Source organism: Caretta caretta, chromosome 10 (genome assembly GCF_965140235.1).
Source record: "Caretta caretta isolate rCarCar2 chromosome 10, rCarCar1.hap1, whole genome shotgun sequence".
Taxonomy (NCBI): domain Eukaryota; kingdom Metazoa; phylum Chordata; order Testudines; family Cheloniidae; genus Caretta; species Caretta caretta.
Window position 1 is genome coordinate 43901653 of NC_134215.1, and position 25429 is coordinate 43927081.

Sequence of the window (25429 nt, forward strand, 5' to 3'; positions counted from 1 at the left end):
CCCCCAACTTTTTGTATGATATTTGTACAAAGTGTGTGTTGATGAAAATAACCTTTATTCACTGTTTAAAACACTTTCCACCTCAATCAGGTTTCACGTTCTTAGTACTTGTTTTGTCACTCTTCTACTATCTTGAAAACTATCCTGAATCATCCAGGTTCAATCATCCAGGATATAAAAAAAAAGTGTATTTCTAATATGAAAACAAGAAAAATTCAGGCCTTCGTTATACAGGATGTAAAGCAGCAAAAGAGAGCAAAAATAACTTTTCTGCGTCTTACCTTTTGAAGCACCTTTAAATAACCTGCACCATTACTTCTGATTTTGCACTCTCAGATCACAAGATATGGATATCTCAATATCAAATTTTTGGGCAGAATTGTGTAGCTAGACCCCTAAATCCTATAACTTGGAACCACAATTAAAGGCAGGGACAAATCAGAGGTGTCCTTTTAAAATTAGGCCTGTGTATGTAAGATGGATATCACTGAACCAGATTAGATTTAGACTAGCAATGTCCATAGAAAATTAAAAATCATACAGTGAGGGCTCATTGCTTACTGTGGGGGTGAGAGGAATCTTCACCAACCTAGTTTGTTATAGCCAGAAAAGTGCTTGAAGTAATAAAACTTCCTTTAAGAAGGTTCTGCTGAACACAAAAAGTGATGTTACCAGTACTTAAGTCTGAAGGCTAGTGGGTTGTAGAGGAAACTAAGGCTTTTCAGCTGGGGTAGTGCAGGGTGTAGCCATGCTGGAGGGGTTACATTCTTTCTGTGGAGAAATCCTGTTCATGGATATCTTCCCTCAGGCACTGGGGGTGGAGACTAGAGGACTGGACAGGTAGTTGTTCGAAGCAGGGACAATTACATTTAAGTCATTTGCGTGCAAGTTTGGCAATGAGAGCTTTCCATTCTGCCCTCTTCCGTGTGATATAAGGAGGAGTGAGGAGCTGCAGTACTGGTTCCTGCTGTCCCCTAAAATATCCCTGACACAGAGCCTCTGTGTTACAGATCACATACATTCCACAGTCATAGCTGTTCTGCTGTGCAGGGGCCTTCTCCTCTATGAAGGCCACTTTGTCTCCGCTTTTTCCCAGAAATGCCTCCAGCTTTCCTGCCACCAGCTTGGCATGGGCAGAGTTGCTCTTACTGTGGGAGTCATAATGAGCAAAGCAGTTTTTGTCCCGGAAGTAAACCAAGAGGCTCCAATGGGTGCCCCCAGCAGCCTGGTTGGAGTTATCATTGATGGCCAGGAACACAACCTCCTTGTGCGGGAGGCCCAGCGGCTTCAGGAACATGGCTACCTCATCCTGGCTGGTGGCACACTTGATGAACTGAGCCACTTCAGGGCTGACAAAGCATACTTGTTCGGAAAAGTCTTGGAACTGGTCACTAGAAAAGTACTCAAAGGCAAACCCAATGATGTGGTCATTAAGCCAGCTGGGGGGATCCAGCAAGGAAACATCCGACTGCCTCAGCAAACTGTCCACATAACTCAGAACAACAGGGTCCATTCTGCACAGGCAGGGGCCACAGCACTCCAAGAAAGGTCAAAAGCTAAGATAAACCAAAGGGGATAAGATAAGTTACTATGCAAATAGGCTGCACATAGGCTTTTATACTGTGAAGAAGCAACTATATCTGACATTGAGTTGTGAAAACTAAGGGATTTTCCCCACCTGTAATTAAGGAACAAGGGTTAAACAATCTATCACATTTCAAGAAATGTAAAAAGGGAGAGAGAAGGGTGGTTTGCAAGTACATTCCCCCTACCCAGTGATGTGTGATGGAGACTGCATGGGGCCTCCTGGATCCCCAGGCTAATGCTAGAAACTGCATTGCTGTGTTCTCAATAATACATTGGAGAGGAAAGATGGTTCAATGGTTGGAATGCTAGTCTGGGCTGGGGGGGATGTGGGTTCAATTCCTGCTTTGCCACAAGGACTCTGTGTAATCTTGGGCAAATCACTTGGTCGCTCTCTACCTCACCTGTAAAATGGGGATAAACAGTAATTCTCTACCTCCCAGGGCTGTTGTGAGAATAAACACATTCAAGATCATGAGGTGATTGGACACTATGGTGATGGGACCAGATAGGTACCTAAGATAGACAGATGGATGCATGGCTCATCATATCAGAAGAACCACTTGATCCACACAAAAATGCTGGTCTTCCAGCATGATGGAAAGGCAGCTGCCTATAATGGTAGGAATACACTAAAGAAAAACAAGATTACTAACATGATAAAACTCCCCCACATGAAAGCACTCCTTAGGACCCAATTTAGCAACTTTGTTAACTTCCTGGACTGTGTAAACCTATATCAAGTATGTATGTGCATTAACCCCAGCTGAAATCCTCGCTTGACAAACTTCTGCTCAAAGAGAAAGGATTTAGTAGTTATACTGTTTACTGGCCTCCTGACTAATCATAAGGAAGAGGTGTTGCAAAAAAAATTAAGGATGGTTGCTCTAAAGAGTGGCCTACCTCAACAGTTAGCTCATGTTGAGATTCTTCTCTGGACAGTTCTAGGTATCTATTTACCCCTCCTTGCTTCAGCAGGCAAATAAAAACAACTGAATAACCCTACACTGCCCCCAAATACCTGACCTAAAAAGAGATTCAGGTCCCAAATGAAGGTTTTATTTAAAAAAAAATGGAATTCAACAGCTGTTTGGGGATTTAAATTTCCCCCGTAATGTTGGAAACCTAAACACAAAAGCATTGTGTACATGTATGTATTCTCACCATGGGGTGAATCACAACTCAGCAGGTAGTTATGACCACCCCACCCTTCCCTTATTGCAAAATAGGAAGGAGATACTGGGTTAGTCCTGGTACAGAAAAAGATTGAGAACCTCTGGGTTAGAGCATAAGAACTGAGGTGTGAAACTGACTAACAAAGGTGAAATTGACCAATCTAATGTCCAAGGTAAGTGAAATGCACATTAGTTAGACAGTATACTTAATAAAAATGAAGTCAGACTTTAAAATCAGATTTTTAAAACTCTGTATTTTTAAAAATATTTTTAAAAAAGTATCAAACACAAGGACGGAAAAGAGCTAGTTAATAGTAAATAAGCAGCACTGGCTGCACTTTCAAGCCCAGATTAGGATTTGCCCAGTAGAAGATTCCCCATGCTGAGGGAAATTGTTCAGTAGTATGGGGATGACAGTGACTTCTATGCCTTTGTATTTCCTCCCCTGGCCCAAGCATGTCCATGCCTGGTGATCCTCAACTGCTAAAACATGCTGGAGTCCACAGGCTGCTCTGAAGCTGCTCTACGTAATGCTGGGTACTAGGCTGACAGATTGATGGCCCCAGAATCAGGGAATTGTAAAGGTGACTTTAAATCTCTTTTGCCCCCACATGCTCCTGAGCCATGCCATGTGCAGCACGGAAGCAAGCCAGGATCTGGCCCTATACTTCCAATGTGCTGTGTAAAAATTAACAATAGGTTTCAGAGTAGCAGCCGTGTTACTCTGTATTTGCAAAAAGAAAAGGGGGACTTGTGGCACCTTAGAGACTAACAAATTTATTTGAGCATAAACTTTCGTGAGCTAAATTTGTTAGTCTCAAAAATTAGTAAGTGTCACTTTAGTATGATTCACTGTAACCAAGGCAACACCTATCCATTATGATAGAAAACAGCTGGAGCATGGTTTGTTTACACATTAGGAAGGAATGGATTTGGACTCTTCCTCATGGCAACAAAACAAGCCTTTCCTAGGCTAGAAACATGTAAATTAAGATAAGCCTAAAATTAATCTATCAAATCTTGGCAGGGTCCCTTTAACATGTGACTTTGCCAAAGAAAGCTTATTAAATAGAATAACAATGACATGCATGTCAAATGTGTAATATACCGGAAGGAAGATCCAAGGTAACCTGTATGAAACAGGTTGGATGTGTAATATATAGGAAGGAAGGCCCAAGATGAAATATCTTACCTTTAAAAGCTCATAACTACTAATGTGCCACTGACAGCTCCAACACAGGTCAAATAGAAATAGTCATTAAAAAGGAAAGGGAGCAGCCATTATTATTTCTACCGAGCCAGACACAATGGTATCTAGGACCATTTCACATGTTAGTTTGGACTCAGATCCATTATTTCCAAATGTAAGGAGCAAGTACAATGGAACAACCTGGAGCTTAGGACAGTAGAGAAAACATGGAGAATGCATTAAGTCTCCAAAACTCCCAAACTCTCACTTAGCTGAAATTCTGGATAAACAGGTCTATACCTCGCAATACAGTCTAAAAGTGGGATGTCTTGGGCCAGTCTCCTAATGAGAAACTTCTCAGATGTGTGCTTCATCTTTTCCCAGAGACATGCAGATTAGAACAGCAAACTTGCCAATCAAGCCTTGCAAGGATTAATGGTTGCATGATGAAGCTTGCATTCTGAACTTTGTTCTTTTTCCTCCCAGTGAAACTTGGCTTTCCTTTTTTTTTTTTAAAGTAAATAATTTGGTGGCTTCCCACAAGCACTCTCTCTTCCTGATTATAATGAACAACACTTAATTGCTACTAGCTACTACTTTTAATTTTATTGCCATCTGGAGCTGCTTGTAAGAGCTGCATGAAGACTCACCAGATGTACTGCAGAGCTTAAAGGAGAACACTTCACAGACTCACATTCATTCCAGAGCCACTCAGCATAAGTGGTACATACTGCACCACAAACAGTAGAGCCAATTTGGAAAGTGCAGTTTTTCCTCTGTGAAACAGAACCTTCCAATTAAAACTAAAGATGAACTCTGTGTGAAGTTTGGATTTGGATTCAAACTTCTTCAAGTCCAAGTCACAAAATTCCAATCAGAACTTCCCCCATATCTTAAGGGGAGTCTTTTTGAACTCTCAGTTACAGATCTGACTTACTCTTTGTAGAGAATCTCTAGCACACCTCATCCAAAACCCCTAATATTTTAGAAGAAATACTGATTGGCTACAACGAGGACTACAGCAGTAATCAAGATTATGAACAAGAGTAATGCTCTTTGTTTTTTTGTCAAGTAGCTGGCTGAACTTGTGAAAGCAAAATATACTTCTTTGCCTCCCTGCTGGATAAAGGAACTAGGTATTGGTTTTGAAACAATGGCAGATGGGCATGCCTTCTTTCTGAGTGGAAGTTGAAGATCCAGAGTATTTGGGGACAGAGGAAAGTAATTTAAATAGAAATTTGACTTTTATATTAGTACGTGGGTTTATTCTATGAAGTCCCACTTCTGAAGTTGTCCAGATGGTTCAGTAATTTAAAAGGTTACTGTGGTACCTTGCATTAAGATGACTGAATTACCACATTGATATGCTATGTTCTTTTTTTCTGTCACATCTCAGTTATTGCAATCTTAAGTGCTACTAATAACAAGTAAAAAAACTAAGACAAAGTGTGATTCTTAAGTTAATGGTGTCCCTTTGAAGCCAAAATTTAGGGTGGTGGTGATGTTTTACTAAGATTTTGCAAAACCTGAATTATTTTCATGAAACATAAATGAAGTCTTTTTGAAGTTGTGAACACAAACTGTGCCACACTGTGCTAGTGCATGAGAACCAGGAAGTGAAACTGACTACAAACTGACACAGAAAAAGTGAAAGTTTGTTTTTATCATCTAACCTGAGCAAAAAAGAACAAATGGTGAAGAGTGAATCAGATTTTGTTACACTTCTGTTTTAATAATATGTTAAGAACATATGGACAGAATATTTTAAAATATGTTGTTTATTGTGCCCCTTTAACAAATCTACAAAATTTGGAGAAAGCCCAAAAGCCAGCAGAGGAAGATATTACCCAAACATTAGAAACACTGAGGAACAGAGATGGTAAATGATTTGTCCAAGGTCGTATAGGAAGTCTTTGGCAGAGATGGGAATCTAAACCCTCCTCTCAGCCCCACAATTTAACCACAGTGCCATCCTTCTAAATGATGTAGTTTTTGATAGCGTGTCAGTGCTTTTTCATAGATTCCAGGCCCAGAAGAGACCACTGAGGGTCATCTACACTTCAGTACAAAACTTATGGCACTAAGCCCTGGTCTACACTGGAGGATGGGGGGGAAAATCCATCTAAGTTACCCAGCTTCAGCTACGTGAATAACATAGCTGAAGTCGACGTATTTAGATCAACTTACCATGCTGTCTTCACCACGGTGAGTAGACTGCTGCTGCTCCCCTGTCGACTCTGCCTGCGCCTCTCGCGGAGCTGGAGTACAGGAGTCAATGGGAGAGCGCTCAGGGATCGATTTATCGCATCTAGACTAGATGTGATAAATCGATCCCGGCTGGATTGATCGCTACCCATCTATCTGACAGGTAGTGAAGACATACCCTAAGTCTCAGAGCTGAGGTCAACTGACTGGAGCTCATAGGGCTCAGACTGTGAGGCTAAAAATAGCAGTGTAGACACTAGGGCCTGGACTGGAGCCTGGGCTCTAAGACCTACTCCCCTCACAGGATTTAAGAGGCCAAGCTCCAGCCCACGTCTGAATAACTACATTGCCATTTTTAACCCTGCTGCCTAAGTCCCACAAGGGCTAGCTATAGCCATGCCACAGGTCTTTTTATTGAGGTTTAGATGTACCCTGTGATCATTTAGTTCAGGGGTGGGCAAACTTTTTGGCCCGAGGGCCACATCTGGGTATGGAAACTGTATGGTGGGTCATGAATGCTCATGAAATTGAGGGTTGGGGTGTGGGAGGAGGTGAGGGTTCTGGCTGGGAGTACGGGCTCTGGGGTGGGGCCAGAAATGAGTTCAGGGTGCAGGAGGGGGCTCCAGGCAGGGGTGCAGGCAGTGGTGGTGTGAGGGATCCAGCTAGGGGTGTGAGTTTGGGGGTGGAGCTGGGGATGAGGAGTTGGGGATGCAGGAGGATGCTCCGGGCTGGGACCGAGGAGTGTGGAGGGGGGGATCAGGGCTGTGGCAGGGGGTTGGGTGCAGCCTCCGGCCGGTGCTTACTTCAAGCAGCTCCTGGAAGCAGCAGCATGTCCCCCCTCATAGAATCATAGGGTTGGAAGGGACCTCAGGAGGTCATCTAGTCCAACCCCCTGCTCAAAGCAGGACCAATCCCCAATTTTTGCCCCATATCCCTAAATGGCCCCCTCAAGGATTGAGCTCACTACCCTGGGTTTAGCAGGCCAAAGCTCAAACCACTGAGCTATCCCTTCCCCTCTCCATCTCCTATGCAGAGCACAGACAGGAGGCTATACTGTGCACTCCCCCGTCCATGGGCACCACCCCTGCAGCTCCTATTGGCTGCAGTTCCTGGCCAATGGGAGCTGTGGGAGTGGCACTTAGGGTGGGGACAGTGGGCAGAGCCCCCCTGGCTGCCCCACCGTTTAGGAGCCTGAGGGTGGACATGCTGCTGCTTCCGGGAGCTGCACGGAGTGGGGCAAGCCCTGGACCCCGCTCCCCAGCAGGAGCTCAAGTGCCGGAATAAAATGTCTGAAAGGCTGGAAGCGGCCCCTGGGCCGTAGTTTGCCCACCCCGATCTAGTCTGACCTCCTATATGACTCAGGCCAGAAGACTTCCTCAAAATAATTCCTACATCAGATTTTTTAGAAAATCGTCCAATCTTGATTTAAAATGGAGATTCCACCACATTGTTCCAATGGTTAATTTATCTGTTAAAAATGTGCCTTATTTCCCATCTTAATTTGTCTAGCTTCATCTTTCAGCTATTGGATTGTGTTATACCTTTCTCTGCTAGACTGAGGAGCTCATTATTAACATTTGTTCACCATAAGTACTTATGGTCTGTAATCAAGTCACCCCTCAACCTTCTCTTTATGCTAGATAGACTCAAGGAGCTCAACCTATCACTATAAGGCGTGTGATTAGAGGATTAGAAAGCATTCTCATGGCTCTTCTATGAACCCTCTCCAATCTGTCAACATCATTCTTGAACTGTTGGCACCAGAACTGGACAGTATTCCAGCAGCAGTCACACAAGTGCTTTACAGAAGTAAAGTAACCTCTCTACTCCCACTAAACATTTCCTTGTTTATACATCCAAGAATTGCATTCTCTCTTTTGGGCATAGCATCACACTGGGCTCTCATGTTCAACTGACTATCCACCATGACCCGCAAATCAAAGTCACTGCTTCCCTGGATGGAGTCCCCTAGCCTGTAAGTATGGCCTACATTCTTTGTTCCTTGATGTATACGCATTAAAATGCATATTGTTTTCCTGTGTCTGGTTTACCAGGCAATCCAGATCTCTCTGTATCAGTGACCTGTCTTCATTAATTATCACTCCCCCCAATTTCTGTGTCATCTGCAAACTTACAGTGATTGTTTTCTTCCAGGTCATTAACGTTAAATAGCATAGGACCAAGAACAAATCCCTGCAGGATTTCACCAGAGGAACACATCCATTCAATGATGATTCCTCATTTACAATTACATTTGATAAAATGGATTAAAAACTAGCTAACTGATGTAATTGTAATGTGTCATGTTCATTTGAGATCTCTTTCTGATTTTTTTAAATCTAAATGTCATGCACTACCAAGTCAAAGTCTAATTTTCAATGGTATTGAAATCTGATGGGATATTGATTTCTACTTTGTCATTGATTGTCCTGGACTACTAGCATGACTAACACCAAACTGTTGTTTGCAGAACACTGTTAATTTAATCTACATCTTCATATATGTCAGAGCTGCCTACTATGTTCTATTATTTAATTCCAGCACAATAAAACATCCTTCCAAAGTTATGAAAACTTACCAGCCGAAGCACGAGGTTTACTCACCCTCCCCTTACAAGAAGTATGATTATTATTTACCAAAAACTAATAACTAACTTGTCAATTAAAGGTTATGCACTGCAGGCTAAGTCGAATGTTGCAGGGCTTCAGTTAGGTTCTAGATGGTAGAAGTTGTGAGAACTGTTAAAATTTTTCTCATGCCTACATTCAGAAAAGACTGCATCCACAGACAATGCCTAAGCCTTCCAGTTTGTTATCAAAGCTCAGAGATCAGCCCACTCCAGCTGCAAGATGGAATAGCATTTTTGGTATTTACATATCAATTAAGCAAGCCTTAGAATTCTACTTCGCTTCAAAAGCTTATATGGCAATAAAAAGCCTTTGAACCTAAATAAAATTTACACAGGCTAGGACTGCAGCCATGGGCTTATATTTGACTCAAGGGTGGGGGGCAGGGAGAAAGATGTGAGATCAGCGGAGTACAGCAATCTGATCTGGTGGAGATGAAGCTTTGGGGAAAAAGGGGAAGAGAAGGGGGAAAAAATCACTTCAGATAAAATAAGAATCTGGAACTTAAGTATAAAAGCAAAGTGGATCACTATTCACTTATTTTTCAAGCAGCATTTATTCAAAAGGCCTAAATCAAGAACATACTTAAAACCAAAGTGTGCATCTTCCTCCTGAAAAAAAAATACCATTCCGTATGGTGGAATTCAGTCATAAGAATTGCTTTGGGCACTATGTTGTCTGATCTTTTAAAAATATTATCCACTGTAACTGACATGATAACATAGCTATCAGGGGACATAGCTGATCTCAGTGTTTTTAGATGGTATACTCTGACCATTTACAAATGTAGTTATATAATATTAGACGATAAGAGACTGTCACAGGATTGCTGTACCTCTCTGACTGGGTATGCTGCTATGCCGCAGTTTCCCTTCTTTTGAAGAATCAAATGCCACACAATTGGTGTTTTAAATATGTCTCCTCTTCTGAGGTCTGAAGGCCATTCAGCTCTTCACCCTTGTGTGTGGAGTCCCCAAATCCTTTCTGGCCCTCTTCCTGGGGCTTCATAGATAAACTTGTATCACAGCTTTGCTATGCCTCCCTAACAAGACCTAAAAATAATCTTGTTTCTGCCCCAACTCCCTCTATAACAGGAGCTCTATTGATCCATCCCTTCTGTGAGGTGGCAGATTCCTGTTCACTTCTCCTTGTCAGGCAGAGGAGGGGCTTAAGCCTGGGGTCTACCACATGCATCCCCACGTGAATGCTCGAAGTTTAACCACTGCGCTAAAGATGATAAAACAGCTGCTCCTCCTCTCCCATCCAGCTGTTTTGTGGAGTTAAGTGTTGGGCTGCATAAGCGGCTTGTGTGGCCTTATCACAAGGCAGGTGTGGTCATAAGCTGCCTATATCCCCCTAGCTGGTAACTCACCAGCAGATAGGGGCCAAACCCTAAGGGGAGTCTGAGAATGCGGTTCCTCAGACTCCCCTCGCCCTACATCTCCTACGAGCTAACGCGGGCAGATCCCCCTTTGAACTGAAAGAACCCGAAGCTGTAGACTGCGGGCGGGTCATGCTGCAAAGCCCACGGGGAAGGCTCAGGCAGGGCACACAGGGGTGTGGCAGGGCTAGCTAGTTTATGGGGTAACGGAGACGGGGGTGCTTCTCGCTCGAAGATGCTCCTGGGAGGACAGAAACACGCGCGGTCTGTCCAAGGCAGGCACCCCGCGGGGTGCAGCAGGCACCGGCCCCTCCTGCCCGCACGGCCCGCACAAGCGCTTCTCCGCGAGGCAGCGTGGGGAACCCCCCACCCGGCTCAGATGCTGCGGTGGCGAGTAGTGTGCAGACCCGAGGGGATGACGGGGGCTCCAGCAGGAGGGCGGGCTTTACCCCCTGAAGACAATGTGTGGGGCTCGAACCCCCGGTGAGGAGCCAGAGCGGGCCCGACCCACGCCAGGGAGGAACCCTCCCCACACCGCCGCGCCTCACCTGCCACCTCATAGCTCGGGCACCAGCTAACCGAGACAGTCCCCCGCCAGCCGGCCCCTGTCAATTTGGTTGCTAATAACAGCCGTAAAGGTAGAAAAAACACTGTCGTAAACCGGCATTGCGCTGTACAACGCCCGTAGTGTGGACACGGGAAGGAGGGGTCAAACTAGCCCCGCCCCCAAAGGGTGCTAATTAGCATAGGGCTCCAAATGAGGTAACGAAAGCGACGCATTAAGCTACTGCGCAGGCGCAGAAAGAGAGCGCGGAAGCCGCAGATGGCTAGAGAGGAGCGTGACTGAAGAGCGGGACCTGAGTTGGTAGGGGGCGTGTTCTCTCGAGGCTCTGGGGGAGTGTCGGATCCAGTGGCCTCAGGGGAGTGTCGGGGGCGCGGCCGGGGGCGTGTCTGAGTAGCGTGGCCGCGCGGGCTGGGCGCGGGTCCGCGCATCTGCCGGGAACGCGCGCGGTGTGTATCGCGCGCAGGCCAGTTGGGCAGTGCGAGACGCGCAGTATCTGTGCGAGCCAGGGCGGGCGGGAGCCGGAGCCGGTGGCGGAGGAGCCGGGAGAGCGACCTCCCTGCCAGTGTCTCCGAGCGAGCGGCTAGGGCAGCGGGGAGCTGCCCGCTCGGCGGGGTGTGAGCTGAGGGATGCGCCGCGTCCCCGACACCCAGGTGAGAGATCGGCCACCGCTGAGGGGACCTAAGAAACCTCCCCCCCCCACATCCCGCGCGGGGCACGCCCCGCCATTGCCCCCCCCCCCCCCCGTGGCCCGCCCAGCTTTCTCTCTCCTGCGTCCCTGGCGGGGGGCAGTCCCGCCCCTGCATCCCACCCCCCCCCGGGTGGGGGAGGACAGCCCCACCATGCCCCCTCCCCCGCCCTTGCATCCCCCCCTAGTGGGGGAGGACAGCCCCACCATGCCCCCTCCCCCGCAGCCCCTCCCCCGGGTGGGGGAGGACAGCTCCGCTGCCGTCCCCTCGTCCCTGTGTCCCCCCGGGTGCGGGGATATACCCCTGACACTGCCGTTCCTTTCGTCCCGTTCCTGCATCCCACAATGGGAGCGGGGAACCAGACCTACCACTGCGCCCCCTGTCTCTTTCTCCCTTAGGCGGGTTTTTCAGCTTCTGTGTTCCTCCTCTCTTCAGTCCTCTTTTATAATATCGACCATTGCCACACCGATAAGTGTAGTGTCTTTAGCTGCACCCTTGATGTTGCTGGGTCTCTTGCATGCATGCCTTGTGACTCCCCCAGACAGAGCAGACCAGTCTTTATTGGGGTGGAGTGAATAAGACTATGCATTTCAGAAGGGTGGGGTTATGCCCTGTGTGTTTTCTTTGCTCCCTTCTCCCCCACCCCATTGTCCTGTGTTGGTGCCATTGGCAGCTTTTATTAGGGGAGGGGTATGTTGGGGCTCAGGGCCTCTGATGGGGAAGGGAGTGTAAGATGCCTGAAAATAGTGAACTGGGCACAGAGGCCAAGATTTTTGAAGTTGGGTGTCTAAAGTTAGACACCTAAATCAATATTTAGCTAAGTAAATACTTTAGAAATAGGTACCTAAATAAATGTTCTGATTTTCAGAGGTTCTGAGTACCCTCACCTTCTGCTAACTGCAAAGCTTTCCATTGAAGACAGTGAGATTTGCAGGTGCTCAGCACCTGTAAAAATCTGCCGTTTATATAGGTGCAGATTTGCATCTTGTCTTAGGTATCTGTAGTGCTTGGTTTTGTGAGCACTAAATTGCTTTGTATTAAGTTTTTCTTAATGTATCTTTTCATTTGGTTATTGTTACAAAAGGTCGTATGGCCTTGTAAAGCAAAACACTCAGCGTTGTGGCACCATATGCACTATAAAATCCACCATATTAGACACCTGGTTACAACATTTTGATCTTCCAACACGGTTAATACAAGGTTTGGGCTTGCAACCTAGCTAAGACTGACAGATATTTTAACTGTTCCCAAATTGTGCTACAGCTTTAGACAAATCATACCTCTGTAAGAGGATGATAATGCTGCTCAGTTGTGAATCTGTGATGAAAAGAGCAAAATTAAAGAGTGAAGGGGGGAAGCTGTTTTCAACTGGTAATCTACAGAAGAGGTCTCATTGTTTTTCCATATGTCTTTTATTAGAGTTGGATAGATTTCTTGTTGCATTTAGGATTTTCTCAGAGCATTTGGTTTCTTTTATTATCATTTTATACTGGATAGGAAATAAGGTAAGTTCCTTTTTGAAATGTCAGAATAGTAGCAGGATTTGTTGTAATACCTAAACACCTATGATTCATGGTCAGTGTTGTGGTGATATATTTGTTTGTGCTGATGCTTCATTCTGTCTGTGTTGCTCAAAGGGGAAAGTGGAGAAGACTGTAGTGTAGACTACTATCTATTAGCAAGTTAGCAACATTAGTGTCCTCAGTACAAGGCTTGGAAATCACTCCAGGCAATAAATGCTTCAAATGATATTCCAAATGGTTATTAAAGGATGCAGTATCCTGATTAATTTTTCATAGGAATACTTTAAACTATTGCATAGGTTGCATAATATACAGTGGACAATATGTTACCTCTTTATTTATAATCAGTTATTTTATTTTGAGTCTTCATTGAGTGTTGTAGTTTTTGTGAAGCAAGCTTATGTGATGTTTAAGGTAAAATGACTATGCAGACTGTAAAATAAGCTATCTTTTTGCCTCTAATGCCTTATCAAAATATTAGTCTTCTCAACCATAATTAAGGGTGGGAGGAGGATTCAGTGTTTCTTTTTTTCTCTGACTTAACATTAGTGTTTACATAATGTATTTTCATTAGGGCATGGTTAGTATAGAGGTGTTCTGTGATTTAAACTTTTTTTAAAAGAGTAAATAGAGGTGTAGAATGTATTCTCAATGAAAAAAGAGTCGAGGACTTTTCAACACTAGTGTTTTGTTTTTTGGTTTTTTTTTTTGAGGTGTGTGTTGAGTAAGGAGAATTTCCCATGATTGATAACACTGATAGGAAAAAAGAAAAGGAGTACTTGTGGCACCTTAGAGACTAACAAATTTATTTGAGCATAAGCTTTCGTGAGCTACAGCTCACTTCACTTCACTGCCACTCAGATGGGCACAGTGGTGCGACACATGCAGGCTGCTCTTTGGCCACCTGTACCCTACAGCATCCTTTGCTCGAGGGAACATGGCTCCTTCCACACCACCTACCCTACCAGCCTTCAAGAATCACCAGCTGAAGGCTGTGGTGGAAATGGTGGTTATGTTTCCCCCTGGCCCTTCAGGCATCGCACTGTTGGACACAATCAGCCTCATGTGCTGGAACAGGCACCAAGGCTCCTTAGCGAGATGCAGACCAACTCTCAGCCGCCCCAAACCCTTTGCTCACCGTCACGCACCGTAGAGCAATAGCGAGCAGCGGTGCTGTCTAAAGAAACCCCCCACGCAGCGCTCGAATGGGAGCTCCCATTCCTAGAGTGTTTATGAAGCGGTGGGAGTCCCCAGCAGAGTTCTCCATCCCTGGAATCAATGCACCTCCCATCACCCAAAAAGGTTAAGCAGCTTGCAAGGTTATCGGTGGTTGGGCTCCTCCAGCCAGCCCCCAGCCCAACCGTATCTCCATCCATCCATATGGAAACACTCAAGTCTCTGCCCATGCTGCTTCCTCTAAAACAAGGAAGGCATCCGATGAAGTGGGCTGTAGCTCACGAAAGCTTATGCTCAAATAAATGTGTTAGTCTCTAAGGTGCCACAAGTCCTCCTTTTGTTTTTGAGAATACAGACTAACACAGCTGCTACTCTGAAACTAATAGGAAAGCTAGCATAGACAAGGAATCAGGTGAATGTTGGTATTGTAAATACTGTGTCAGATCTGTTTTGAATAGGGTTCGATAAGATATTAAACACTATTGCCTGTGGGGAGTCTTGTCCTAGGGTAGGGGTTCTCAAACTGGGGGTCAGGACCCCTCAGGGGGTCATGAGGTTATTACGCGGGGGTTGCGAGCTGTCATCCTCCACCCCAAACCCCGCTTTTCCTCCAGCATTTATAATGGTGTTAACTATATAAAAAAAGTGTTTTTAATTTCTCACTCAGAGGCTTGCTATGTGAAAGGGGTCACCAGTACAAAAGTTTGAGAACCACTGTCCTAGGGTTTCCAGTGTTGCTGCCACCAATAGATCTGTATAATAACAGCAATGGGGGAAATTTTTGTAAAACTTCTAGCATAGACATAGCTCTGGTGTCAAACTTAGATAGTACATATTGTGATGGCCTTTGCTATTATTCAGTTTAATTATTTAGCAATTGCAATAAAAATAGACTGTAATGCTAGTAAATAAGAGCTGCATGTAAACCTCTTTTAGCCTCTAATTTAGGTGAAATATCCTGATTTTCAATAAATGCAATATTCTTAATGTACAGTACTTAACTTCTAGCATGAAAGGTACCTTAATACTTCACCAGAGTTTTGAGTACTGTTCTTCTAAGTTAAAAAAAGCTATTTTCTTCATTGTTCTAGCACGGGGTAGGCAACCTGTGGCACACATGTCAAAGGCGGCATGCCAGCTGATTTTCAGTGGCACTCACACTGCCTGGGTCCTGGCCACCAGACCGGGGGGCTCTGCATTTTAATTTAATTTTAAATGAAGCTTCTTAAACGTTTTAAAAACCTTATTTACTTTACATACAACAATAGTTTAGTTGTATATTAAAGACTTATAGAAAGAGACCTTCTAAAAACTTGAAAATTATTACTGGCGTGCAAAACCTTAAATTAGAGTGAATAAATTGTGTGCTGAGTCTTCACTTCTGAAAGGTTGCTGACCCCGTTCTAGAATTTTTCTTGTTTGTAGAAAAATGTCTACTTTGCTTTAGGAAAAAAAGAATCCCCAAACAAGTTAGACTGACACTACAGCAAATCCTAAGTGATATAGAGGAGTTTTTACAGTATCTAGCTGTCCTTGTCCTTTTATTGTTGGAACGGGCTTGCTTATGAATGTTTTGGCAGCCCTCATTTCATATAGTTACATTTCATACCCTGAGGTCATGTTGAGACTAGTAATTTAGAATATGACCACAAGTAATCATGGCTTTCGGATGGTTTGCTGTAGCGTATGTTATTGTGACTGTCAGACTAGCAGGCAGTGTCTGCTCTATACTGGTACTACACAATAGAGCAGGGGTGGCCAAACTTACTGACTCTCCGAGCCACATACAATAATCTTCAGAAGTTTGAGAGCAAGACATGCACAACCTGCCCCATGGAGCCTGGAGGCTCCCCTCCCTGCAGGGCAGAAGCCCTTATCTCCATCACCCTGCCGGAGGGCAGAAGGCCCAAGTTCCCCCACAAAGTCTGGTAGGTGGAGAATAGGGAAGAAACATGGTGGGGATCCGCAAGCTACTCTTTAACTGTGAAAGAACCTCATGCGGCTCACAAGTCATGGTTTGGCCACACCTAGAGGATAGGAGCAAGCCTAGTGAAGAATTATTATGTAAAGATAAGTATTGGAGAAAGTGAATTAAAGCTCCGTTATAAGAAGAAAATTTAGTGCTCTGCGTTGACTTGTGAAGTTGATTACTGAAAGTCACGGTCTACAGTTAAGTTCAGTGATGTAATTAGGAGATTGTAAAACTTTATATTTCAAAATATAGTTTAAACCTTTGTTTCAGTTTTCCCAGTGAAGTGCTAGGAATTGGATTGTGAATCTTTTCTTCCTCTCAACTCCAGCAAATTTTATATAGCAAAAGGGTTTTGCACATCCTCAAGATGATGACTGGAGTAGACTAAGGCACCAATCCTGCAAACACTTAAACAGACTACGTGCCTGTAATTAAACAGGTGTGTATGTCAATGAGGCTGCACCATCACTCTGTACTCAACTGCAGAGCATCCCTCCTTTAGTGTTCGAGTATAGAGTTAGATAACTAAAATTTCCTTTAGAGATCATAAATGTATGTATTTATTAATCTTGCTTGCCATGTCTTTTTTTTTTTCACTTGAGAATTAAGTTTGCACTTGTCCATAGGGACTATTGCTGTGTCAGGGTATATGAACCCTACTCTGGGCTGTCCTTCCACAGGTCCTATTGTAACAGGCATGCAGAACAGCCTCTTCCAAGGTTTCTCCCAGTATTCTCTTCTCCAAACTAAACAAACCCAATTTTTAAAATCTTTCCTCAGAGGTCATGTTTTAATAATTTTTGTTGCTCTCCTCTGGATTCTCCAATTTGTCCACGTCTTTCTTGAAGTGTGGCGCCTGGTATTGGACACAGTGCTCCAGCTGAGACTTTACCAGTGCTGAGTAGAGTAGAAGAATTACTTCGTGTCTTGCCTATAAAACTCCTACTAATATATCCCAGACTGATGTTCACTTTTTTTTGCAACAGTATTACATTACTGACCCATATTTACTTTGTGATCCACTATACCCCTTAGATCCTTTCTTGCACTACTCCTTCCACGCAGTCATTTCCCATTTTGTATTTGTGCAATCGATTATTCCTTCCTAAGTACAGTACTTTGCATTTGTCCTTATTGAATTTCATACTATTTATTTCAGACCATTTCTCATTTGTTAAGATCAGGATTAGAATTCAAAATGTCCTCCAAAGCACTTGCAACCCCTCCCAGCTTGATATTATCTGCAGACTTTATAAGTGTACCCTCTATGCCATTATTCAAATCATTTATGAAGATATTGAATAGAACTGGATCCAGGGCAGATTCTTGCGGGACCCCACTAGATATGCCCCTTGAACTTGATTGCGAACCATTAACAACTGCTCTGTGAGTACGGTTTTCCAGCCAGTTGTGTATCCACCTTATAGTAGGTTTGTCTAGGCCAGAGGTGGGCAAACTACGGCCTGATCCTGCTGGGCCCCTGAGCTCCCGGCCTGGGAGGCTAGCCCTGCTGTTCTCCCTCCCAGGCAGCAAGCTCCTGCCGCTCTGAGCGGCATGGTAAGGGGGCGGCGGTGGCGCGCGTGGCGGTGGGGAGATAGGGTCGAGAGTCCTGGGGGCCAGGCAGGGAGCAGGGGGTGGTTGGATGGGGTGGTCAGGGGTTGGGGAATGGGGGTGGGGGTTGGATAAGGCATGGGAGTCCCGGGGGGCTTGTCAGGGGGCGGGGGTGTGGATAGGGGTCAGAGCAGTCAGGGAACAGGGAGCAGGGGGGGGTTGGATGGGTCAGGGGTTCAGAGGGAGGTGGGAGGGGGTGAACAGGGGCGGGGGCCAGGCTGTTTGCGGGGCAGTCTTCCCTACCCTCCATACAGTTTTGTACCCCGATGTGGCCCTCGGGCCAAAAAGCTTGCCCACCCCTGGTCTAGGCTATGTTTCTCCAGTTCATTTATGAACAAGTCATGTGAGACCGTATCAAAAGCTTTACTAAAGTTGAGATGTATGACATCTACTGTGTCCCTCCATTCACAAGACTTGTTACCCTGTCAGAGAAGAATAGTAGTTAGTATCTTAATTCTTGGGCTTAAATATATTCTGTATGTACTAGTGTTTTCATAAATGTTTGTTGCTTATTTTCAGTAAGGGCAGGTGAATAATTTATGAACTTTGAGACCCAGCTAATAAACCTATATCCCTCTAGTTTTTTTCAGTGTTATAGTGATAGTGGTCACAATGGAAGTACAGTAAAATCTTTTTATCCAGCATGTTGAGGGAATGTGGGGGTGCCGGTAAGTGAAAACTTCTGGTTAACTAAGAGGGAGGGAGGTTGGGTGCAGGGCTGGGGGTTAGGGCGTGGGAGGGAGTTTGGGTGAGGGCGGGGGGTTGGGGCGTGTAAGGGGTTTCTGGGTGCCGTATCCCAGGGGCGCTCACCTTGGGTAGCTCCCCGCAAGGGGCAACCTGTCCCTGCTGCTCCTAGCTGGATGCACGGTTAGGAGGCTCTGCGTGCTGCCCGTCCCATGAGTGCTGGCTCCACAGCTTCCATTGGTCGGGAACCACAGCCAGTGGGAGCTGTGGGGGCGGTGCCTGTGGGTGGAGGCAGTGCGCAGAGCTGCCTAGTCACACATCAGCCTAGGAGCAGCAGGGACAGATCACCGTTTGCGGGGAGCCTCCCGAGGTGAGGATTGCCTGGATCCGGCACCCTGAGCCCCCTCCTGTACCCCACCTCCCTGCCCCGAACCCCCTCCTGCACCCAAACTCCCTCCCAGAGCCCATGCCCGCATCCCCTCCCACGCCCGAACCCCCAGTCCTGCTTCCCCTCCTACACTCCAAACCATTTGTGGCTATTCCTCCACCTAGGAGCAGCAGGGACATGTTGCCGCTTCCAGGGAGTCCCCTGGAGTCAGGTAGGGAGCCTGCTGGCTCAGCATCAACCGGATTATAATCTGGATTTTCTATGAAAATTAGAAATTTTGGTTTATAGAGCTTTCCGGTTGGTACAGAGCCGGATAACAGTTTTACTGTATAAGACTAAATTAATGCCATTTAATAAAGATGATTCATGTGTGAGGCCTGGATCCCATCAATCAAAAATAGCAACTTTGAAACAGCTTTCAAGTAAACTGAATCAAAACTCAGTTTCAGCATGGGTCATTTGAGTCTGTTATTAGAATAGATGATCAAAAATTTATATTATGTAATGTATAGTTAATTACGTTACTCATTATTGCATGTAGTTAAAAAGTACAGTACATTTTAGTTGTTTTTCCCTTTGGAACAGTATTGCAATTATGGCTTATAAAGTTTTATTTTTCAGTCCTTCATTTACACCAAAAAAACAGCTCTTTGTAATTTGAAGAGGTCAGCAGGAAATTAATACAAACAATAGACCAGTTTCTGGTAAAATCTGAACGTGCTGACATCTATATGTACCAGCTAAAACTTCAGTAAGTAGGGATATTAGAAAAATTTTTGCTAAACTTTCCAGATTGGATTGACAAATATAATTGTTGTGCGTCTAAATTATTTTTTAGTCTAGGATAATTACGATAATTTTAGTCAATATGAATCATAATTACACACAAACTATTAAAAGAATGTTAAGGTTGCAAAGTCAAGCACTCAAAAGTTAAGAAATGTGAGAATTAAGGTAGCCTGTGCTATCTTAATTCAGCTCCCTTGGGGGTATATGCATTATGATGTCATGTAATTAAAGACTCTCATACAATTTTTTTTTTTTACACAGGACCACTTTCCTTGCCCCAATCTGGATCTTGTTCCCTCTGCATTCAAGTCAGGGATGAGTCCTCCTCCATGCTAACGGGGTGCCAGCAGGGATAGCATTGAGAGCACAGGGGAGACAGTCTCCATGTCTGGCACCACAGCAGCTCCTGGCAGCTATGAGGAGTAATTGCAGAGAAAGTCTTGTTGAATCCTTACACCCCTGGGCTAGAACATACCCAGTACAGAATAATCTTCAGAGACTTTAGCTGCTAAACTCTAACAATTCTTTGTTGGGCATATGTGAACTGAGACTTTTAACTTGGCCAACTTGGATTTTTTTTAATGGGAACAACAAAAGGCATGTCTTGATGCAAAGGCCATCCCTTGTGAAACTTCAAGTCCCTGCTGCAAAATATGGAGGCACAAGAATTTTTTAATGAAAGAGTCTTAAGAACTTGTTTTTAACATGGGCAAAGGAAAATATTTTGCCTGAACTTGTTCTCAAAAACAGCTGAAATATTTTTGCTGAAATTCCCCCCCCCCACCCCCCCAAAAAAAATCAGTCAGAGGCAGACACTGTGGCATGGAAAATTTCAGCTAAAATGGTAAGAATCTGGCAAAGTTAGAAGCAACTGAAAATTGGGTCTTATAGGATGAAAGTGTTGGGCGATCTTAACTGTCATCCCTTCTACCCAAGCTACCTATTATTCCCTTTCTAAATGAGCTGGAATTATAATTAAATGTGAAATATTTTAAAGCATAAATAAATGAAGTCTTTTTTAGTGCTTTGGGAGAAACAGCTGTCTGATAAAACTATCGGAGAGAAATTTGTTTGCTCTTGCATGTGATTATGGTGTATCTAAGTATTGAAACACTTATTTGGTATATGGTTTGCGTGTCTTGCATGTTTCTTTCCAAAAGTTAATCTTCCAAATGGTGCAGATTTCAACCTCTGAAAGCCAGACCTTTATTTTGCTTAAAAATAAAAAGCCTTATTCCTGCAAACATGTATTTGCATAGCTTTGTGCATGTGACCACTTCCTCTGCAGTGAATGGGACTACTCCTGCGGCTAAAATAAATATGTGCATATGTATTTGAATTAGGGCTTAAAATTTCAATTTTGTGATTTCTCCTGGTTTTCCTCTAGGGAAAAACAAAATGATAGGTTCTGATTTTAAGCAGATGGTTAATGAACTCTGAGATAAAACTTGTTAATTGTGTGATCTTCCTGTTACATGTGGTTTAAAAATGCATAGTTGTAATTTTCAGGTTAGGTGACTCTGGGGTTATCACAGTTCATTACACTAGTGTCAGGGGTGAGTGAGTTTCTTATTGTGCTATTAGAGTAATACTTCTAAGCACACGTATATAGAATATCAGAAACAATGTGATGGAATTGTTTCCAGATTGAGCTAATTTTTATGGTCAGTCTTTTTTCTTATTTATGCTAGATTTTTTCCACAGACTTCATATATATTGTATTTTATAAGAACAAGTGTTCAGGATTTAGATTCCAATAAATAAATTTTATTTATTTAAATAAAATAAACATGCACAGCTCATGCCAGATGATGAAGAGGGGAGGAAAAAAGGGAAATTGAATAGTCTTTTGTAAAGGATCTCTGTATATCTTAATATTGACAAGTAATATAGTAATAAGATAGCTGAATATCTTGGTGTACTTATAAATTAAGCATTGTATTAATATTTCAAGTTTATATTTTAGGAATCTTTGATATAGGTCAAATTAAAATAAACTCAGATACTTCAGATGGGCGGCTTTGTTGAAAATATCAAATTATTAGATCTTATATGAATATTGAATTGTGACTGAGATTATTAGGAACAGATGTAATACTGCTGGTTTAATAAGTGTAAACACTTTTTAAGAGCTATGTTTCTCTATGTATTTGAAATGCAAATTATTCTGTTAAAATTTTTTGTAGTGGGGAGGGATTATCTGACAGGTAGCCATAAAGCAGTTTTATAAGTAAAATGAGAACTGGCTGTCCTTGCCACAGATACCTTTTAAAACAAACAAACAAAACAAAACAAAAAAAAAATAGCTTATCCTTTATTACTATCCAGTATCAAAATTCCACCTCTGGTTTTTTTTTTTTTACCTTAGGTTTTTTAATTTTATTTTCAGGAAAGATAGCTTTATTAAGACGACATTACTAGATTCAAACACCTAGTATAATGCTTATTTGCCTTTCAAGCAGGTTATCAGACTTCCTTTAGTCTCAGCAGGGTTGCATTCTCCCCCTTTAATCCTTTCCATCATGATTTTACCGTACAGGTACCATCATTCTGGCTGAAGATACCTCAGTGGGACTTCCTTTAGACTCTTGTTAATGCTGCTCCTTTGCCAGCCAGAGGTGTTGCTATGAACATTATGAGGCTCTCTTTCCCCTACAGGGACTAAGAGAGTTGCCTTTGTGCCAACCTCATCTCCTGCAGGCTTGAGGAGCAAGAGACAGAGACCGGAAACAGAATCCAAATTTCCCACATTTCTGGTAGTGCAGAACATTATAATTAATCATCAGGTCAGGCCCTTTTAATTAAGTGCATTTAACTTCAAAGGAATCTGAGGATGTACAATGTCTGTCATTAGCACCACACAGAACCTATTTTGGTAGTCCTTGTGACTCAGATACTGTTAATATATTTAACTATAGGGGAAGCTGTTAGTGAACTCTATATTTAGGTTGTCTGACACCTTCCATTATGAAAGATTCTTGTGAGATACTTTTTGAGAATCTGTAACATCTCCATTGTTTGCAGCAGGTCTTTGAGATTCAGCAGGGAGAAAACCGTAGGGTCAGCGAAATGCCTTTTCTTTGTCCCTTGAAATTTTATTGAGATTTAGGTGAATTATGAACTGTTAAAAATCACAGTTGTCCTGCTGTGATATGCATTTGTCAGGAAAACTGTACACTTAAATTTTAAAGAGCTGGGCCCCTGCTGCTGCCTCTACAGCAGCAGTGCATATTACACTGGGAATGCTTCGGAGGGTGTGTTGGAGCAAGCTACTCTTGCTCCAACGTGGCAGGACTGGGCCATGTTCTTCCCCTTGATCTGATGCATGGCCAAATGTCCTATCCCACCTCAGGGGACACCACCTCGGGTAAGAGCCCCCACCTCCTTCATGGTAGTGTGTGAAGAGGGGGGTGGTACTCTTGATCATCTCCTGCACCTAGCACACGGCACCAGCAGTTTATCTTCTCCCTCCTCTGGGATAACAGCTTTCTTCTGCCAGCTAATGTAATTAGTCCCTTAGTTCAAGTCGTAAAAGTCTCTTCTGCGGTCCTGAAGAAACAGGATTCAGATCCTGATAGTGCACGATGTGATCAGTGATCATGTAGTCCATCATTCCCTGTGAACTGGGGAAGACACACTTTATGTTCTCAGGTGTGTAGCTGTTGTATAAGAATGTAAATTAATAAATTGTATATAGATTACAATATAGTTACTTTATGTTGATTGTCATAAAAATTAAGCAAATGGTTCAGATGTTCTCTATGCAACTTATCAGTAAAGTAAGGTTCTTGAAACTTGAGGTTTGGAATGCGGGAAGGGAAAGGAAGGGAGGTGTGTGTGAGAGAAATTGCATTCAATTTTATTTCTAGCTCTGATATATAGGGAATACAGTTTTCAAAGAGAGATGCTTTCTGCTTACTCATTCCCTTTGTGTTGTGTTCTTCTCCTTCACTGTCTGGCAATGGCTAAAAACCACAGTTTTTCAATGCACTGGATGTTACCAGTTAATATAGGCTGAGTAACAACCCCCATCTTTCAAACTGGGAAATAGCAACTGCAACTACAGGATTTTAGGGATGGTCAGGCCACCTCTCCTGTTTGCCCCTCTTTCCGTCTCTCCCCAGTTTTACTTTCTGCCTTTGTAAACGGAAGGATGATGTTGCACTAACTGCATTCTTTGTCGCATTAATTCTTTAAAGCCAGATACTTTGAGCGTTAAGACTTCTATAATATTTTAATCTGTTTTCATTTATTTTCTTCTGTTCTGGAGATGGACCCGAAACCTTAGAAAAGGAGAGTGACTGTAAATGCCCTTCTTAAAGGCACAGTGTTGCTTAGGTCTCAGGCTTTTTCTGCCCAACTTCCTCAAAACTCCCAAACTCATGTGAGCAGGTAGTGGCTTCCAGCAGTCCTTCAAAGTCTGAGAGTGGCTTCCTCTCTCTGCAGCTCCCTGCCAAGGTCTATACTGATGGACATTTATAATATTTTATTTTGATTTGTATAAAAGTATCCTTCCATTACTCAGTGTGCTTTCAAACAGTTAAAATACACTACAAAATATATAATCATAGAATCATAGAATATAAGGGTTGGAAGGGACCCCAGAAGGTCATCTAGTCCAACCCCCTGCTCGAAGCAGGACCAATTCCCAGTTAAATCATCCCAGCCAGGGCTTTGTCAAGCCTGACCTTAAAAACCTCTAAGGAAGGAGATTCTACCACCTCCCTAGGTAACGCATTCCAGTGTTTCACCACCCTCTTAGTGAAAAAGTTTTTCCTAATATCCAATCTAAACCTCCCCCACTGTAGCTTGAGACCATTACTCCTCGTTCTGTCATCTGCTACCATTGAGAACAGTCTAGAGCCATCCTCTTTGGAACCCCCTTTCAGGTAGTTGAAAGCAGCTATCAAATCCCCCCTCATTCTTCTCTTCTGCAGGCTAAACAATCCCAGCTCCCTCAGCCTCTGCTCATAACTCATGTGTTCCAGACCCCTAATCATTTTTGTTGCCCTTCGCTGGACTCTCTCCAATTTATCCACATCCTTCTTGAAGTGTGGGGCCCAAAACTGGACACAGTACTCCAGATGAGGCCTCACCAATGTCGAATAGAGGGGAACGATCACGTCCCTCGATCTGCTCGCTATGCCCCTGCTTATACATCCCAAAATGCCACTGGCCTTCTTGGCAACAAGGGCACACTGCTGACTCATATCCAGCTTCTCGTCCACTGTCACCCCTAGGTCCTTTTCCGCAGAACTGCTGCCTAGCCATTCGGTCCCTAGTCTGTAGCGGTGCATTGGGTTCTTCCGTCCTAAGTGCAGGACCCTGCACTTATCCTTATTGAACCTCATCAGATTTCTTTTGGCCCAATCCTCCAATTTGTCTAGGTCCTTCTGTATCCTATCCCTCCCCTCCAGCGTATCTACCACTCCTCCCAGTTTAGTATCATCCGCAAATTTGCTGAGAGTGCAATCCACACCATCCTCCAGATCATTTATGAAGATATTGAACAAAACCGGCCCCAGGACCGACCCTTGGGGCACTCCACTTGATACCGGCTGCCAACTAGACATGGAGCCATTGATAACTACCCGTTGAGCCCGACAATCTAGCCAGCTTTCTACCCACCTTATAGTGCATTCTTCCAGCCCATACTTCCTTAACTTGCTGACAAGAATACTGTGGGAGACCGTGTCAAAAGCTTTGCTAAAGTCAAGAAACAAAACATCCACTGCTTTCCCTTCATCCACAGAACCAGAGAACTTCATCCACAGAACTATAATCATATGTATAGCTCTCCACAATAATAATCATAACTTAATTGTGACTTATTTTCCATCCTACTTGCTTCATCACGACCTCTACCAAAATATG

At 43.8% G+C, this 25429-nt stretch overlaps 2 protein-coding genes across 15 annotated transcripts in view; one reads left to right on the top strand and one right to left on the bottom strand.

The window, feature by feature from the left end:
• Positions 1 to 36: 36 nt before the first annotated feature.
• Positions 37 to 10849, bottom strand: SENP8 (SUMO peptidase family member, NEDD8 specific). Of its 3 annotated transcripts, XM_048865650.2 has the most exons (3): positions 10710 to 10849; positions 6136 to 6206; positions 37 to 1556 (listed from the first exon to the last, which is right to left on the bottom strand). In XM_048865650.2, the coding sequence occupies exon 3, from the start codon at positions 1511 to 1513 to the stop codon at positions 875 to 877; it is 639 nt and encodes a 212-aa protein (XP_048721607.1). In that variant the 5' UTR covers positions 1514 to 1556; positions 6136 to 6206; positions 10710 to 10849; the 3' UTR covers positions 37 to 874. The 3 variants fall into 3 exon arrangements, with proteins under 3 accessions (XP_048721607.1, XP_048721605.1, XP_048721606.1); XM_048865648.2 differs by lacking the exon at positions 6136 to 6206 and having other exon boundaries at positions 10710 to 10847; XM_048865649.2 differs by lacking the exons at positions 6136 to 6206; positions 10710 to 10849 and adding an exon at positions 9616 to 10677.
• Positions 10850 to 10981: 132 nt separating this feature from the next.
• Positions 10982 to 25429, top strand: part of MYO9A (myosin IXA) — a 469743-nt gene continuing 455295 nt past the window's right edge. For 6 of the 12 annotated variants that reach the window (XM_048865604.2, XM_048865610.2, XM_048865614.2 and 3 more), the window contains exons 1-2: positions 11166 to 11376; positions 19817 to 20399. The gene's annotated coding sequence lies outside the window, so the exon portion shown is untranslated. Of the gene's footprint in view, positions 11027 to 11165; positions 11377 to 19816; positions 20400 to 25429 lie in introns of those variants that run through there. The other 6 variants (XM_048865611.2, XM_048865615.2, XM_075132928.1 and 3 more) reach the window with 3 other exon arrangements.

Excerpts from the sequence above, each read along its gene's own strand:
- SENP8 (XM_048865650.2), bottom strand. The coding sequence starts at position 1,513 with ATGGACCCTGTTGTTCTGAGTTATGTGGACAGTTTGCTGAGGCAGTCG.